The 20,124-nt window shown below is 37.0% G+C and overlaps 1 protein-coding gene across 1 annotated transcript in view; it reads right to left on the reverse strand.

Annotated features, from left to right (window-relative positions):
• LOC121376011 overlaps positions 1-20,124 on the reverse strand; it is a 37,966-nt gene extending 17,842 nt beyond the window's left edge. Inside the window, exons 1-6 of the mRNA XM_041503769.1 lie at positions 19,010-20,124; positions 11,882-11,955; positions 10,494-10,611; positions 6,945-7,019; positions 6,057-6,145; positions 2,380-2,453 (exon numbers count right to left, since the gene is read on the reverse strand). Coding sequence (XP_041359703.1) covers positions 2,380-2,453; positions 6,057-6,145; positions 6,945-7,019; positions 10,494-10,611; positions 11,882-11,955; positions 19,010-19,918 — 1,339 coding nt within the window. The 5' untranslated portion in view covers positions 19,919-20,124. The remainder of the gene's footprint in view (positions 1-2,379; positions 2,454-6,056; positions 6,146-6,944; positions 7,020-10,493; positions 10,612-11,881; positions 11,956-19,009) is intronic.

Consider the following 20,124-nt stretch of genomic DNA (forward strand, 5'->3'; position numbering starts at 1 on the left):
TTCATTTTACTTCGTACTATATATTTAGGAGTTAGAGGATATTTCATGTTTTTTGTCAAATATGATTTATATCTCATCGAGTGAAGTTTGCAATCATATCTCATGAGTCGCGATTGCAAACTTCACGAGATGATATATAAATCATATTTGACAAAAACCACGAAATTTTCTATTTATTATATAACTTTTGGCAATTTACCTCTTTTTTTTTAAATGCCAGCAGCAAAATAGTTCCGGCTTTCTTACAGTGAAAATAACACTTTCTACAGTGACGATAACATATTTTAGAGTGAAATAGTGATATTTTCACTGTAAAAGTTGTTATCGTCACTGAGTGACTGATAACACTTTTATTTCACTGATATTTTAAGATATTTCACTAAATGTTATATAATAAATAACCATATTATAGACTTTTTAGATTTGCGGGTGTTATTGTCTATTTGATCCCACAAATGTCATTTTTGACCTAAGTGGTGTCGTTAAAAAATAAAAAAAAAAAAAAAAAAATTTGGTTTATACAGACACTAATATTATAATGAAGAAACTATCTTTAATAATACTATTAATAGTATGTTATTTTAGTAATCAAAAAGGCTCCGTATGTCGTAAACTTGTTACAGTGTCAGCAAACTCTGGGTAGTCCCTTTAATTCAGTATTGGGGGACTCGGTTGGTTTTAATACCGCTATGGTGGTTCCATCGATTTTTATGTGTGATGGGTTTGAATGAATGAATGAATGAATGAATGTTTAACGACACCCCAGCACGAAAAATATGATGGGTTTGATTACATTTCGGATCTCATAACTCGTAATTAGATACGTTTTAAAACAACTCGTTTTAAGATACATTGTATCTAAATTCTAGCGGCCACTCAAGTAATATTATATATGTCATGCCTGCAGCGGTACAGGTTGGATTTGTAAAAAAATAAAACTGTGTGCATTGGGCGTAACCAGAAACGTGTGGGGTAAATTGTAGTTACCCCCTCCCCATCATAAAAAAACAACAAAAAAAAAACAAATTAAAAACAAAAAAATCAATTAACCCTCTCACCATTATATTTGGATTTTGATAAAACACTATTCCCCCCAAAATAGTGGTAATCACCTGTCACAAGCCAAGGGTAATCAGAGCAGAATGTGATTTGAAAGTGATTATTTGTAGATTTACTATACTATGTTTATTTGTACACGTGGTATTTTAGTTGTACATTTGAAGTTTATGGTATTTTGTGATGGTTATAAAACATTGTATTATGTTAAAGTGTAGTAGTATGGTAATGACATATTAATTTTATAAAGATGTCGATAATGAATGTTTACTATAACTTGTATAGTGTGGACATTGAGTAAAGAGATGAAGTTGGTTGTAAATAAAGTGTATGGAATAATACGGTGTTACATCATAGTAATTAAGTGCATCTTGGTTACAGCACTGTTATAGCTGGTATAGCAGTAGTGCCTACCGAGAGATGTAGAGGTGGCTTGCCTGTATGAAGATTCACCGAGAAATGGAGAGTTGGCTTGCCTGAATGAAGATGTGGCTGAGAGTTGAGCTTGTGGAGGTTTGGTGAATTCGTGGAGGAGTCGTACACGAGAGAGCGCAGTGCGGTGCTAATGTGGAAATGAATGTGTGGGCTATTTATTAGCCATGTTCGGGTTACATAAAAAACAACGGATTGTTGTTTTATAATATTATTATATTGTGCAAGTATAATAATGGAGGTGTGGTGAATTCGGAAAGTGAAGAGAAGGATGAGTTGTGAAATTAGTTCATAATTGTATTAGTGAACAACGTGCTCATGTATGTGTTGAAACATTAGCAGTGATACTTGCTAATTGGAAGAAAGTGATATGTGCAATACTGCTTAATTAGTTAGATATATTAATATAACTAAGTGACTTCGGGTGTTATAAAAAACTGTTTTAATAAAGATATATGAAGTCATAAGTGGGCACGGACATTTTATTTTGAATACGTAATATTTTAAATATTACGTGGTGCTATATGTGCGATGTGACATATACTTAAGACATTGAGTAGTATTTGTGTGTAGTTAATATTGTTTAGTGTGGTGATCATCTGTAGTAAGATGGCGACTGGTGAAATTAGTTAAATGTGTGATGGAGAGAAATGTTTGGGTGTGAGGGGTTGTGTTAGTGTGCATTGATGTATGATGAATAGGCCTATGGTTTGAGTAATGATTGAAATGTGTGAGTTTATATGATTATTTGCTGATGTAAATAAATGTAGCAAACTTATATTGGTTTTATGTGTTTCTTTTAGTTATCTAATGACTTGTGACATCACCCATTAAAACGTTCCTGGCTGTCACTTTGGTGTATATATTGATATAAAAGAACAGTCGATTTACCTAATCCAGAGAGAACGAAATAGAAGGCTTCTGCATAGTGTCCCTGTCGAATTATTATTCGCCTGGCCGGAATTCTGAAATGATGAAACAGACGAACATGTCGTTAAAATACCACTAAACCCTGGTCAAGTTGCCCGTCTCTGTTAAACGGGTATTTTTCATACTGGGAAGTCGTTAAACATCTATTCTATTCTATTCTGTTAAACGACTACTTGTCTTTAAGACTGTTTTACGATGACCCTAATTATTTAAAACAATACAAACTGATTCATATGAAGCAACGTCTCTGTTTGTAAAGAGGCCATGTTTTGATACATATTGGTGAATAATTATTGAATGGTTTTTTAACACTAGATGTAATCTGCCGTTATATTTGTGTGTTTTAAATCTGAGACAACGTAGAAATAACACAGGCGAACACAGGTATACATTTGTACTCAAATTATAGATATATTAAAATAATAATTTTAAAAAATACTCCCAAACTTTCGAACTATGCAATTAATGGCTAAGTTTTAAAGCTATAAAATCTCGAGTAGATTTTAAATACATATTTTAGCATTTAGAATAGAACAGCAACTTTAAGGGTTTTTCCCCCGTATTGCCCAATTCTTAGATTTTCTTTAGATATTCCCCCGCAGTTAATACCGTATCATAGCATCCCGCTGGATTTGAGTGGCTGTAGACTTCCCTTGTAACATGGACGTGCACCGCTTGTAGTAACGTTTTAAAATGTATTTCTCAACTTGCGTAGCGGGGCGGGGCAGGGCGGGGCGGGGCGGGTCGTAGCCCAGTGATAAAGCGCTCGCTTGATGAGCGGTCGGTCTGGGATCAATCTCCATCAGTAAGGCCCATTGGGCTATTTCTCGTTCCAGCCAGTAAATCACGATTGGTATATCAAAGGCCGTGGTATATGCTATCCTGTCTGTGGGATGGTGCATATAAAAGATCCCTTGCTGCTAATGGAAAAATGTAGCGGGTTTTCTCTCTATGACTATATATAACATTACCAAATGTTTGATATCCAGTTAAGCCAATGATTAATAAATCAATGTGCTCTATTGTTGTCGTTAAACTAAACACACTTTTAACTTTCTCAACTTGCCTTGTGAATGTTGTTGCCCAGCTTAATATATATATGTATATACAGCGTCTGAGTCGGTTACAGATAATACGGCTGATTATGTTTTTAGAGCTTGATAATAATGTCGAGGTGTATAAGCGTATAAGAGGGTGGGGTGGGGGTGGGGTGGGGGGTGGGAGTCAACTGACCCCCTACTGCTGGAGCACATCTTCAAATTTGGACAAAAACGATAGAGATATTCGAACAAAATCAGCTGGCCTGAAACAATTTTACCATGTATTTACATCATTCTATCCACATGGGGCGGAATTTAGCTCAGTCGGTTGAGTGCTCGCCTGAGGTGCTTGCGTCGCAGGATCAACCCATTTCAGTGGATCCATTCAACTGATTGGGGGTTTTCTCGTTCTAACCAGTGCACCATAACTGGTGAAAGGCCGTGGTATGTGCTTTTCTGTCTGTGGGAAAATGCATATAAAAGAGCCCTTGCTGCATTAGGAAAAATGTAGCGGGTTTCCTCTGATGACTACGAGTCAGAATTACCAAATGTTTGACACCCAATAGCCGATGATTAATTAATCCATGTGCTCCAGTGGTGTCGCTAAACAAAACAAACAAGTATTCTACCCACAATATTAACTGTAATCCAGGTAAAAACGCGTAGTGATTCATTTTCAACCCTATAGAGTTGTTTGGAAGATATGCTAATATCAGGATAGGTTGTTATCCAAATTAGGGCATTTTCATTTAATTCGAGCAAAAATCAGCCTGATCACCTACAAAAATGGTTATGTCGACATGACTTGTAAGTTAGAAAACAGACGATATTCATTTATTAATTTAAACGACAAAACTACCAATGCAGAGTCGAATGGGCAGTTTGATAAAATAGTGATTGATTCCATGAATCTCTGTCTAGGACAGCCACTTCTGAGGAGATCCGTTATGGGACAATATAGCCTTCCTGAATCGCTCAGAGGACTGCCACTCTCAGACTAGTTTACTAAATTAAATCTTGCGCAGGACAGAGCTCGCTGGAATAAACATAGCTGTGAAGACATGCATTCATGAATCACTGTCAAAACAGTGATGCTATCAGGTATTCGCGAAAAATTAGCATATCCTGCCGTCACGATTACTACCACCATAGCTGTCGTCTGTTACTTCATCTAAACAAAACCTGTAGTTGTGTTTGTATTTAGCATTATTGTCCTGTTCAGTTATTTAAAGCCTACGTTTTTCATTAATTATTAACATTTAATTCTTGTTCAGATTTTTTTATATACATACTCATGAAAACAAACCAAAACCCAACAAATTTTCCCCATAATCATTATTCTAAAAGGCATGAAGTTTAATTAATTATTTCTTCTAAATCTATTTGTATATACAAATATTAGGTTCTGTGGCTGTGTAAAGGTCGTTATAGCTTGTTTCATTAAACCAAAGCCTTAGTACATGTCTGCATGACAAGTGAAATATATTCCAGCTATGTGTAATAATTTATTTTAAGATATAACCAATAATAATAATGCATATATGACAAGATAGTTTACAAGAGGATTGTATACATATAAATATAAAAATCCATATCAAAGTACATATATAAAATATAGTGCACAATATACATTGATTGAACCATATTTTATTGCATTTAATGTACAAATGGAATGGGCACAAGTTATTTAACTTACAAGGCCCTCTCCTAATAACATACAATAATGAAAATATGACAATAACGGCGACTACAACTATTACAAGAATATACAAGAAATTAAATATTCAAAGAGAAGCATACATGGTTTAAGCTGGGTAACAAAACATATTAGCAATTTGATAGTGACTTTGAACATGATAAACTTAGCCAGGTGCCAGTTTCCATTTCCCAAATAAAACAAAATTTGATGTGCAGACTGAACAAACCAATCAATAAACAAAATACGATTTTTGAATTAGCATTTCTGCCAAATTAATATTTTAAAAAGGTTCACCGAATTCAATTTTAAGCAATGTGCATTCAGCTATTTCGTTAACGAAAGCTTAAATCTTGAATATAAATCAAGTCTGATATTCGAATATAATATGTAGACAGTGGTTAAATATTAGAATAATTTTAATTATTGAATAGTGTTTTGTTTGCTGTAAGAAAGTTTGAACATGTATTTAAAAGTATTGAATTAGTGGTCGTTCAAAGACACTAGTAATACTATTTATAAAGTTTGCTAATTTCTTTAGTGTACATATTCTTTAATTGTTCATGAGTTGACTAAACTTATAGGCACTGGGTCGTTTATAGTAATATGAATGTAAATGCTGTTTCAGACAATTTAAAGAAATGTATATATGAACAAACAGTAAAATTCCATTTCCAATTTCACTGAAAATAGCATAAAGTAAATAATCTATTTTCCCAAAGAATATTATTCCAACGCCTAATTTAAGTTACCGATTGAAACTTGGTTTGACGTTCTAAACTTCACAATAGTAGTCCACAAACGTTTGTGGGGTAATATTAAAATATTTTCCAAAATTGGTTATTGTTCTGATGTATTATTTGTTTTACAGTTACTTATTGGACTAAGAATCATTAACTTACTTTTCATACCAAGCCACTTTGGCGATTTTCTCCTGTAGGTGCAATGGGTATTCGGAGAAAGCTACAAAATCTTGTAATGCATATATTACCTAAAAAAGACAGACGCATGAGCAACCAACTACACATTTTTTTTTTTTTTTAAATCAAATCAAATTGAAGCAGGCATCTTTAAGAATTAGAAGGGCGGGGCGGTAGAGCTATTCAGGCAAGGTGGATATGTAGTCAAAAACATTTAAAAAACCTGAAACCAATAATCGATTGGCCCACCAATTTTGTCTACCACAAGCTCGTGGTCTTTTTTTCCTGGAACAAAATGCATTTCGTTACTATTTTCAGAGTCTGCTACTTGGCACAAGTCTCTACTTCAAAGGCGTATTAATATTTTTATTTGTTTAAACAGTATTATTTGTACCTATCTGAACTGGGGGTGGGGGGTGTGTGTATTTCTATTATTGTTAGGTACCCCCTCTAAAATAAGGAGATGTAGTGTCGTGGTTAAGCCAATGGACATATGGCTGGTAGGTACAGGATTCGCAGCCCAGTACCGGCTTCCACCCAGAGCGAGTTTTAACGACTCAATGGGTAGGTGTAAGACCACTACACCCTCTTCTCTCTCACTAACCATTTACCAACTAACAACTAACATCTAACCCACTGTACTGGACAGACAGTCGAGATAGCTGAGGTGTGTGCCCAGGACAGCGTGCTTGAATCTTAATTGGATACAAGCACAAAAATAAGTTGAAATGAATCAAATTAATAAACTCCGCAAGATTTCAATCTCGCAGTGTGTACAATGCAAAACGGTTTACAAGGACGATGCGATGTGGCTTCAGCTAGGTTAAGAGAGCATAAGATAGCTTAACCATTACCATTAAATGGTCTTACCGATTGGACCTGTTCTGGAGCCCGCATAAAAGGCGGAAGACGCAAAATGTTTTTCACTTCAGTGCTAAGGGTAAGCTGAAACAAAATTTAAAGAAAACAAATGTTTATTTAATGATAGAACAACCATGTTATAGACCCCGCTGCCGCACTATCATAGGCGTACGGGACTTCTGTTATAAGCAATAGAGGGGCGGGACGTAGCCCAGTGGTAAAGAGCTCGCTTGATGCGCGGCCGGTTTGGGATCGATCCCTCTTGGTGGACCCATTAGGCTATTTCTCGTTCCCCAGTGCATCACGAAGGCCGTGGTGTATGTGCTATCCTGTCTGTGGGATGGTGCATATAAAAGATTCCTTGTTACTAATGGAAAACATTTAGCGGGTTTCCTCTCTAAGGCTATAAGTAAAAATTACCAAATATTTGACATCCAATAGCCGATGATTAATAAATCAATGTGCTCTAGTGGTGTCGTTAAACAAAATAAACTTTATAAGCAATGGGGAAGAGACGTCCAAGGTTGAATTTAAAAAGCAGTTTTCCAAAGAGTACAGCAAATATGACTGCCTTTCATATACTAATTACAAAACACTGGTTGGAACTGGAAAACACCAAATAACGCTACCCACTGCCGGGGACCCCAATACAAGGACGCTCTCTTCAACAGAGGAACCGGGCCCAGTAATAAAGCATTCGCCCGAAGGCGGATCAACCCAAGATCGATCGATGTGTGTAGGAGCGTGACGTACCCCAGTAATAAAGCGCTCACCTGAAGGCGGATCAACCCAAGATCGATCGATGTGTGTAGGAGCGTGACGTACCCCAGTAATAAAGCGCTCACCTAATGGCGGATCAACCCAAGATCGATCGATGTGTGTAGGAGGGGGACGTACCCCAGTAATAAATCGCTCACCTAATGGCGGATCAACCCAAGATCGATCGATGTGTACAGGAGAGGGACGTAGTCCAGTAATATAGCGCTCACCTAATGGCGGATCAACCCAAGATCGATTGATGTGTACAGGAGAGGGACGTAGTCCAGTAATAAAGCGCTCACCTAATGGCGGATCAACCCAAGATCGATCGATGTCTATAGGAGCGGGACGTAGTCCAGTAATATAGCGCTCACCTAATGGCGGATCAACCCAAGATCGATCGATGTGTACAGGAGAGGGAAGTAGTCCAGTAATATAGCGCTCACCTAATGGCGGATCAACTCAAGATCGACTGATGTGTACAGGAGAGGGACGTAGTCCAGTAATAAAGCGCTCACCTAATGGCGGATCAACCCAAGATCGATCGATGTCTATAGGAGAGGGACGTAGTCCAGTAATAAAGCGCTCACCTGAAGGCGGATCAACCCAAGATCGATCGATGTGTGTAGGAGCGTGACGTACCCCAGTAATAAAGCGCTCACCTAATGGCGGATCAACCCAAGATCGATCGATGTGTGTAGGAGGGGGACGTACCCCAGTAATAAATCGCTCACCTAATGGCGGATCAACCCAAGATCGATCGATGTGTACAGGAGAGGGACGTAGTCCAGTAATATAGCGCTCACCTAATGGCGGATCAACCCAAGATCGATTGATGTGTACAGGAGAGGGACGTAGTCCAGTAATAAAGCGCTCACCTAATGGCGGATCAACCCAAGATCGATCGATGTCTATAGGAGCGGGACGTAGTCCAGTAATATAGCGCTCACCTAATGGCGGATCAACCCAAGATCGATCGATGTGTACAGGAGAGGGAAGTAGTCCAGTAATATAGCGCTCACCTAATGGCGGATCAACTCAAGATCGACTGATGTGTACAGGAGAGGGACGTAGTCCAGTAATAAAGCGCTCACCTAATGGCGGATCAACCCAAGATCGATCGATGTCTATAGGAGAGGGACGTAGTCCAGTAATATAGCGCTCACCTAATGGCGGATCAACCCAAGATCGATCGATGTGTACAGGAGAGGGACGTAGTCCAGTAATATAGTGCTCACCTAATGGCGGATCAACCCAAGATCGATTGATGTGTACAGGAGAGGGACGTAGTCCAGTAATAAAGCGCTCACCTAATGGCGGATCAACCCAAGATCGATTGATGTGTACAGGAGAGGGACGTAGTCCAGTAATATAGCGCTCACCTAATGGCGGATCAACCCAAGATCGATCGATGTCTATAGGAGCGGGACGTAGACCAGTAATATAGCGCTCACCTAATGGCGGATCAACCCAAGATCGATCGATGTGTACAGGAGAGGGACGTAGTCCAGTAATATAGCGCTCACCTAATGGCGGATCAACCCAAGATCGATCGATGTGTACAGGAGAGGGACGTAGTCCAGTAATATAGCGCTCACCTAATGGCGGATCAACCCAAGATCGATCGATGTGTACAGGAGAGGGACGTAGTCCAGTAATAAAGCGCTCACCTAATGGCGGATCAACCCAAGATCGACTGATGTGTACAGGAGAGGGACGTAGTCCAGTAATATAGCGCTCACCTAATGGCGGATCAACCCAAGATCGACTGATGTGTACAGGAGAGGGACGTAGTCCAGTAATATAGCGCTCACCTAATGGCGGATCAACCCAAGATCGATTGATGTGTACAGGAGAGGGACGTAGTCCAGTAATAAAGCGCTCACCTAATGGCGGATCAACCCAAGATCGATCGATGTCTATAGGAGCGGGACGTAGACCAGTAATATAGCGCTCACCTAATGGCGGATCAACTCAAGATCGATCGATGTACACGTACAGGAGCGGGACGTAGCCCAGTAATATAGCGCTCACCTAGTGGCGGATCAACCCAAGATCGATCGATGTGTACAGGAGCGGGACGTACCCCAGTAATATAGCGCTAACCTAATGGCGGATCAACTCAAGATCGATTTGGCTATTTCTCTTTCCAGACAGTGCTCCACAACATTACTGTTGTAGCAAAGGCCGTGGTATGTACCACCCTGTCTGTGAGATGGTGCATATATAAATACCCCTTACTACTACTCGAAAAGAACAGCCAATGGAGTGACTGAAGTAGGCTTACTCTCTATTTATTCGTATTGTCCTTGGCCACATGTCCGTCTTTCTTTTCACAACCGAGCTTTGTTAATCAATAGTATATGCAGTTGACCGGCCTCAGTGGCGTCGTGGTTAGGTCATCGGTCTACAGGCTGGTAGGTACTGGGTTCGAATCCCAGTCGAGGCATGGGATTTTTAATCCAGATACCGACTCCAAACCCTGAATGAGTGCTCCGCAAGGCTCAATGGGTAGGTGTAAACCACTTTCACCGACCAGTGATCCATAACTGGTTCAACAAAGGCCATGGTTTGTGTTATCCTGCTGTGGGAAACGCAAATAAAAGATCCCTTGCTGCTAATCGTAAAGAGCAGCCCATGTAGTGGCGACAGCGGGTTTTCTCTCAAAATCTGTGTGGTCCTTAACCATATGTCTGACGCCATATAACCGTAAATAAAATGTGTTGAGTGCGTCGCTAAATAAAAAATTTCTTTCTTTGTATTAAAAAAAAAAAAAAAAAAAAAAAAAAAAAAAATTACCCTTCTCTTTATGAAATAAGATGCATCAAACCACAATGATCCGTCAAATAACCAACTTTGTGAGCCTTCCTCGATTTGTTCGCATGGAATGTGAGCGAATGCTGTATCCGGGTGGACTCTTTAACACAAAACACAAATAGTTATTTAATGCTACAGTTTCAAGAACATGCTAATACTGACGTACACACACAGATATACATATACATTGTACATATATCTTACAGGAAGGAAGGAACTCTATTAACGTGCCCATATCCACTGAAGGTTCAGGCACGTCCATTTTGGGCATGACTGCTGATTTGCGCCAAACCTCCTGTCCAGGTCAGAAAGATAGAATTTTAATTGAAATGATACATTTAATTTGGAATAAATGAGTAAATTGAAAATATATTAATATTGGGGTGGATGTTATTTAAATTACTTGCGTGGTACGAATACAAATGCTATTGAATTACACGCCATTTTAGACGGCCAGCACAAAACTAAACATTACTCAACCAACTTGGCCTAGTAGTTAGTAGGAAGACAAAGAATGGATGAGGTTTTGCATCCAGTCCACAGGAGAGGTTAGATGTGTGTATGTATGTATGTATGTATGTTACACACACACACACACACACACACACACACACGCGCGCGCGCGCACACACACATACACATACATATACATATATATATATATATGGTTGGCCAATCTGTTGAGTCGTTGTCACCATGCAATTAACATGTCCTGTACGTCGCTGTTGATCCCTGACTTTGCGGATGTTTGGGTTTACCGGGAACCATATTAACAAGATATTTTGTCTTTATTGCCTTTCATTCTGTCTAAATAAATCGTTAAAAATATACATTATCTTCCTTTTCCTTTTATCTAACTAATTTCAATCAATCTGTTAAATAAAGGAGCTCATTCCCCAGGCAATTTGTAAAATAACTGGAAATTTCAGGCACTTTGTAAATTGATTGAGTGAATCAGACAAGTTATAAATTTCCTGAAAATTTCAGACATGTTATAATTTTCCTGATTTTAGACATTGACTGTAACATAACAAAAATATTTCATCAGTCCCAACTGAATCCGAATTAGACATTAAATAATCTACTTCAGTGTTTATTTGTTTAGTTTTATTGCTGTTTGGTTTATTGGTTTGTTTGGGTGGGTGGGTTGTTGATTGATTGTTGTTGTTCGTGTTGGGGGGGGGGGGGGTTGTTGTTTTGTGTGGGGTTTTTTTTTTGGGGGGGGGGGTTTGCTGGGAGTGTTTGTTTAATTAGGAAAATATATTATATGGGATCGATTAATTTGTAGTTATTTATCACAAATAAATGTTTAAAAAAGAGAAGAAAATTCAGACACTTGCAACTTTGAGAATGGACCTTTAAAAACTCACTCTCTTTTGATGGCGTCCGTAATTTTGCGCATCGTGATCACCCGTCTAACAGCCCTTCTGAAGCGTTTTAAAGCCTGCAAGTAACAATGGCAACAAACATTACAACAACAGACGAACATTATTATTGTCCATTTGGTACGATTATACTAATATGAAAGAAGAAAAAGAAGAAGAGAAAGGAGGAAACTTTATAAGGAAGAAGCAAAGGCAAACACTATATATATTTCCTTCTGCTGCTAAGGAATGTTCTGTCAGAAACCCCCCGCCATGGAATCGAAGGCTGGCGAAGTCAGAACCCGAGTCCATGGTGGGCTATGTCAGAGGCCAAGTCCGGGGCGGGCGTGCCCGAACCTATGTTGGATAGGGGCACGTCAAACAGTTTCGCATCTGTCAGGAAGTGTATACACGTGTGTCTGCGTGATTCAAATGTGAATGTGTATTCTTGATCTGTATGTTGGTGTATAATATACTTTGACATTCAATAGCCGACGATTAATAAAACCACTATTTAAAAAGGGAGACAGAAGTTGTCCCACAAACTACAGACCCATATCATTGATCAGTTGTGATGGGAAAATATTTGAAAGAATCGTTTTTAAACATGTTTATAATTGTTTCATATCTAACAATCTCTTTTACGAGTTACCGCCCTAAGCATAGCGCTTTATATCAATGAATTAAACTATATACCAAAATATGTCAATCTCTCGATAACAAGGAACATTTTTTTATGCAGTGTTCTGTGATAAGTCTAAAGCTTTTGACAGAGTCTGGCACAAAGGTTTAATTTACAAACTAGAGCGTTACGGTATTACAGGACGTTTACTAAAACGGATAAACAATTACATAGCAAATAGATCGCAAAGAGTTCAAGTAAATGGCTCCCTATCCAACTATGGTACTTTAATGGCTGGTATACCCCAAATTTCAGTATTCGGTCCATTCCTGTTTTTAGTTTATATAAATGATATAGCTGAGGAGTTGAACTGTGTTACTAGATTGTTCGCTGATGACGTAATCATCAAATGACTTGCATGCTATATAATCTAATCTTAACGAAAACTTACATAAACTCTATAATTGGTCTAATCAATGGTTGGTGACGTTTAACCCAGAGAAAACACACGTAATATTATTTTCAAAAAATAACAATCCATCACGTACATTTTGGTATTACGGACATTAATATAACTGAGACACATACATATCTAGCTTTTAACATTTACAATCAATGCAAAATGGATAAACCATATTATTGATATATGTAAATCAGCTTCGTCTATGATTTCTGCAATGAGAAAATACAAGTATACTCTAAATCGACAAATACTGATGCAAATATATGTAACGTTCATACGTCCAGTACTAGAATATGCGTCTAAAGTTTGGGATGGATGTTCTGCACTGGGTGAGGAAAAGTTAGAAAAAGTCCAACTTGAAGCAGCAAGAATAATAACGGGTCTACCACTGTTCACATCAAGATACGCGCTATACTCAGAAACAGGGCTAGCCACACTTTTAGAACGCCGAAAGGCAAACCAATATGTACTATGTATAATATACTTAATGTCATGGCTCCTGTCTTCTTAACAAATTGTATACCACCCAGGGTTGATTAGTGCGTTCATTATAGATTAAGGAATCAAAATGACATATCAATTCCTTTCGCAAGAACTAATTTACTTAAAATGTCATTTTTACATTCAACAATAGACATGTGGAATGCCTTGCCATTAGAAATTCGAAACAGTGAAGGAATTTCCACTTTAAAAAACCCCAGTAGTACCACAGAGCTGCAAGGTAATTTCATTATATTCATATGGAAATCGAAAGGAAAATATCTCCCACACTAGATTCAGACATAGTTGCAGTACTTTAATTGCCGACTTATATCGTTGTGGACCCTCTTGTAATTGTGGATACCACTCTGAAAATTGCTATCATAATTTATTACTTTGAATGTAATCTTTTTACCAAACAGAGACAACTTCTTTTAGATTCTTTGAAAACGTTTGCACCGGTTAATCTGCAATTAGTATTGTATGGCAGTACTGTTGTAAATGATACTATTAACAAACAAATATTCTATATGGTACATAAATATATTAAACAAACACAGCGTTTTGAATAATAATAATAATAATAATAATAATAATAATGTCTAAGTAATTCTAAATCAGTTACGCAGGAACCTGTCTGCTAAGACTATTTTATAAATTGGGTTGTCTGATTGGAAAATAAATCACCTTCGTTTGATTTCCTTCTTCATTTTTTCATTCATTTTTTATTTATTTATTTATTTATTTATTATTTTGTTTTATTTTCTATGTTTTGTTTTTCTCTCATGTATATACTTCTCTTTGAATATTTTTTTTTCTTCATATTCTTGTAATAGTTGTAGTCGCTGTTATTGTCATATTGTCATTATTGTATGTTATTAGGAGAGGGTCTCGTAAGTTGAATAACTTGTGCCCAATCCATTTGTACATTATATGCAATAAAATATGTTTCAATCAATAAATCAATGTTCTCTAATGGTGTCGTTGAAACAAAATAGTCTAAGCTTTAATATACATTATTATTATTATTATTATTATTATTATTATTATTAATGTGGGGTCCGACCGAAGAGGTCAACTCTCCTATCTTTGATCAAGTCATTAAGTTTACCATTGTATATTGTGAAAAGTCTTAGGCCTATTTATCTATAAACACAACTACATTACATTGTCACAAGCGTCTGGATCTGTACGTGTGCGATGGCTTAGAGCGTTGCGAACGAAGTTCTAAGTGGATTCAGGTTATGTTCTTCTCAAAAAATGTATTTTAAAAAAAAGAGAAAAAATCACGTTCAACAGAGGGTTTGGACCCCCAAAACCCCATATGCACATCCTCTATGTTACGTCCCCACACCCAAGAAAACTGTCTAGACCCACGACTGAGTATGTAGGCCTATGCATATAGCAGTGAGTGTCTCTATGCGTGTGAACAAGTATGTGTATTTGACACGTAAGCCAATCTGATTAAAATCAGCTCCACTGGGTCTTTAATTATAGGCTACGGGCCTGTAGAGCTGATTTCAATCAGACTGACACCTAAACATTCTCACCTCTTCTGATCTATAATCATCTTGAAGGTAATAAGAACGCGAGCTTGCAACCAAACGTTTGATTAATTGTTGCATGGTGGGCTCTCGTTTAACTCCAAGCTTACAACATGAGTGCGTGGGATCGTTTTGTTTGCATTTCACCACGTCTCCTACTTTCGCGATGACAGGGAACCTTGGGCTGCCTCCAGAAACAATGTCTAGACGGTCGTGCTTTAAATGCATAACTCTTTGCCAGAATTTAACAGTGTACCTCTTTGATTTGCTTGCTGAAATATCACGGTCTTTAGAAACCTGTTTGATATCGGACAAATATGTTCCATCACGGCCATAGTCTTTTTGTTTCGAAACTTCTTTGATTGTGAGTAATTTTCCTGTATCATGATCCTGAATGTTCGAGATTTTTAATAGTTTTCTCGAATCTCTGTCATATTCTTGTTGCTTGAGATGTTCCTCGGTTTGGGGTTTTTTTCTTGTGTTATTGTCATAGCCTTTCTGTTTAAGACGTTGTTTAATCTGATGTAGTTTTGATGTTTGATTTTCATACACGTCTTCTTGGGGAATCTCCTTTATATAGGGCAACTGCGAAAAACTCACCGTTTCGTTTCGTCTTTTGCTTTTTTTAATATTATACTTTTCGTCTTTGAAAAGTTCCGGATCTATAATAGTGTAATCGTCAACTGAAGGTAAATATAAACTCATGTTATTATTATTATTATTATTATTAGTATTATTATTATAATAAATTATTATTATTATTATTATTATTATTATTTCTTTTCTTCTTTTGTCCCTCTTTTTTTTTAAATGCGTTATACTAAGTCTCACAAATATTCTATTGTCTTCCCGAGTGGTTTACATCACATATTTATTATTCCAGTAATAAAAGTAACTAATTGGGTTCACTATAATACTACAAAAGCTGATGTGGTTAGAAGATAGCTGGTTGGTGCCAAATGACCATATATTGAATATAATATAATAAAGACGTTACTTTTAGTTCAGTCTCTTTTCAAATCCTGTTAAAATCAGTTTTCCACAAGTAGCACTAAAATATTCATACATCAATAAAACAATATTGAGGCATTTTGAACAGAATTCTAAAATTGATTTAAAGGGATTCATAGTCGGTGTTAATGTTAGGCTCTCATAAATCATCATCTAACTACAGCCAACGTTAGGATCGCCTCTTACAATTAGGAATATAGTTTCAACTAATAACAAGAAAAACCTCTTTCTTCATGTGGCTCTTTGTACGAATGTAGCCGAATGTTAGATTTCTCTTAACATCTTCATATCCTTGCAGAAACTACAATTCACAAAAGCTTATTTGCGAGAGAGAGAGAGAGAGAGAGAGAGAGAGAGAGAGAGAGAGAGAGAGAGAGAGAGAGAGAGAGCAATTCTTTATGATCATGTTTTTTTTGTTTCGATTTTTTTCGATAATGAATGTACACCACCATTCTCTACAAATAAATCCATAAAACTATTTTCTTGAAAACATTGGAAAACATTATTCTCCTTTATAGATCCGATGAAAAGTATTTATAAAAATTTAGTTTTTTTATGCATAAAGTAGTAAATGTATACTATTGTCTTATGCACTGAAATCCGGAAACTAATTTTGCAACAGAAAACCATCAATCTCATAAATCTGCAATGTCTTTACAGTGATATACGTCTACTTGTTTTCACGTTCAACTAAAACATTTCCCAAACGAATCATTGAGCAAGTAAAAGCATTTTCAAAGTCTTTTTTTTTAATTATAGTAACAAAAGTAGGCTATCATTTTGTACAAAGAAATCCATGAAATGACACAACGCTATATAGAACATCTCACATAATTAGTCTTGCTGTTAGTATCCAATTAAAACCATTCCTAAACATTTTTCTTCTGCGCAGATATTTCTAAAGGTGTCTGTTTACTACCATCCTGTGTAAAGCTGAATGTGTATATGTTCACTTTATCTTCTGTTGTTGCTGCTGTTGCTGCTGCTGCTGCTATCTTTAGATACATATATGACATACATCACGATCATATAGTCGTTTTGTTTCGAAACATCTTTGATTTTGAGATACAAAACTTGGTTCTTTCACAATCCTCTCCAAAACAGTCAACTATTGGTAAGTTTTTCACTGACGATGTTACATCTGTTTATTCACATTTAGTCACATTTTATTCCAAATGCGTTTGTGGTTCTAAGAGTGGAACATTTGTGGTTGTATGTAACAGAATCGTATTTGTGTTTTATGTTTAACCCAAACGTTATTCCAAACGTATAGTTCATCTAGGTCTATTTCTAAAATTCTGTTTGTTGGCAGCACTGGTTTGTTTCTTGTAAAATAATTAATACCATGCTGTTATGTTTCGCGCATTACAATTGATATTTGTATTGTAGCCTAGTATTAGGAGAAAATAACCGCCTCACAAATAGTAGTAACATTTGAAAGAAGGATATCGGCAAATGACTGCTTTTTTGTTTTCTTTTCAGACAACTTCTCGTGCGGGCAAGAATCGATAGGTTTCTTTATTAAGACTGTGAAACGACAGAACACGTCCATTTGGAACATTCATTGTTATACTGAAAGTCCTAGTGGAAGAAAAACTTTTCAGCTGGTTAGTTTATGCAATATTGCTCGCTACCAAACATAACCATTAAAAAAGTTATTGATATTCCATAATAAAAGTTTGTAATCGTAATGTAGCGGAATCAGACCAGCTAAGGGTCTTTTACTTTCTTCTTGGAGAGCTATTAAGATTTTGCTGGAGATTAGATAATTTTTTGGAAGATGATGTGAGAGGTCCCGATTTTAAACATTTATTTTGAGTCTAATTTTGCATGCTTGAGAAATTAATTGAATTTAACTGAATGGGGTAGGATGGGATGGAATTGAATTGGATTGAATTATTTAATTTAAATTAAATGAATATGTGATATATGCTATCCTGTCTGTTCGATGGTGCATATAAAAGATCCCTTGCTACTAATGAAAGACATGTTGTGGGTTTCCTCTCTAAGACTATATGCCAAAATTACTACCAAATATTTGACATCCAATAGCTGATGATAAATAAATCAATGTGCTCTAGTGATGTCGTTAAACAAAACAAACGTTTTAAGTTTGAGTCTTCACATTTTGCATGGCACTGAGAACACCAAGCATACGAACATTAGCCTAGTATATGTGTAGCAATTACTCTGGGAATAAATGTTTCACTTTTTACCAAATTAATGTGCCGCCAATCTGGTAAAAAGGTATAATAATCGAATTCGCCACCTAGAGTTTGAAATATTAGTACTAGTATTTGTAGGGGTCCAAAAAGACAGGTAACTCGTTAAATCTTAGTATACAGGCAACACAATGCATGATATGGCATTCAGTCTAGATGCAGGAATCAACGTTATTATACACCATAATTAAGGGAGTCAGTCCCCTTTCAGTATGTCAAATCAGTTCTGATTTCAACAAAAAGATAAAATGGATATTAAACTTGGTTTTTTTTTTCAATGGAACTAAATTCACCTACATGTCGCTGTTCGGCTGAAATATTGGTCTGACTCTTAATGAGGGTCCTGATTACATCTTCTTTGTCCAAGATACAAAAGTACTCAAACGGGCCGAAATCTAGCCCCTTTTTATACCAATAAGGTCAGTAACACAAGTCCATGTCAGTGTGCCACATTTGGGTTGGTAAGTTAAGATTATGCCACAGTACGGAGAAGTAGGTCAAACGATCACAGCCTCGTATCTCAGTAAGTCACGGTCACGAAAATAGGGAGTAGGTAATGATCCCATATAGGCCTTTATATTTTGAAAAAAGGAACTGTGTGGGTTAAAGGATTGCTAGTCTATATACGATACCGGTGGTGACAAGTGGGAGTGTCTTGGCTACCATCACCCACCACCACCTCCACCCCCAACACACACACACACACACACGCACGCACATGCACACGCACACACCACCACCCAACAAATACACTTGAGGCCCAAAACATATTTTATTTTGTTCTAATCTTACCCGCATTCTTCTGATGTCCAATTCAACGCTTGTAATATCAATATACGGTGTTTGAGATTTCCGCTTAGACCCAGTAGAAGTATTGGCTGTTCTTTCCGGAACAGAGGCGGCGATGGATCGTCTTCTCGTCCTCAAACGATCTATAGTACCCAAATCAAGCGGGACAGACATTTTCCTCAAGAGTTTTCGTCTTCGTTCTACTGGGAGGAATGAATATTTTCTTCCCTTTGATTTCTCCGTTTTTGACGATTCATTGCTGCTTAGTCTATCTAACATTGCATCAAATCTCTCATTGTCGGGTTTTGATATTGTCGCCAAGAAATGTTGCTCTTTGCCTGCTTTAGCTTTACCCGTTTCACTCTTCTTTTCTTCTTCGTCTTCATGTTTAGATGATGTTTCACTTACCTCATGTAACACTATTTTTACTCCTTCTTTATGCCCTTTGTACATCATCCCATCGGTGCTTACTTTCCGTTTATGTTCAGTTGAGGTAACTTTCTTATGGCTCATCTTTATGTATCCGGTGCTTAGTTTTCGTTTAAGTTTATCCTCTTTTATTTGTTTGGTGATGTTTTCTGTTTCTGGTTCCTGTCTGCCCTCAACCGTTTTGGCACCATGTTTTTCTTTTCTTTTCTCATAATAATCGATCTCCTCTTTAAGACTTGTGGGAAGAATGTGTTCGTAATTTCTAAACAAATAACCAAGTTTTGATTCCACGTGCTTCACTTCCTCTTCAGTTTGATCCTTCTTTGATTTGGCCTTGACCAATCGCTTCAAGTTCAATAAATTAAACGAGACTTTACTCCCTTGGTAATTTTCTGGCAAATGGTAAGTCTCCAAATCTATATCAGAGAAATCGGATTTGCTTTTACATGCAACTAACTCAATAGTTTTCTCGAAGTTAGCCATTGTATTCTGCTTTAATAAACTTTCGATTAAAAATTTTAAACGGTTTTTTTTTTTCCAAAACAAAAAATAATCTAATTCAGTACTTCAGAAACAAGGACATATATTTATCTTTTGAAGAAGTCTGCGACATATGTGGAAGTGGGTGGTAATTACATACTTATGTGGTGATACAATGCGATAAAACTGGTTACTGGTGCCTTGTTCCT

The sequence above is a fragment of the Gigantopelta aegis genome, chromosome 6 (assembly GCF_016097555.1).
Source record: "Gigantopelta aegis isolate Gae_Host chromosome 6, Gae_host_genome, whole genome shotgun sequence".
NCBI classification, from domain to species: Eukaryota; Metazoa; Mollusca; class Gastropoda; order Neomphalida; family Peltospiridae; genus Gigantopelta; species Gigantopelta aegis.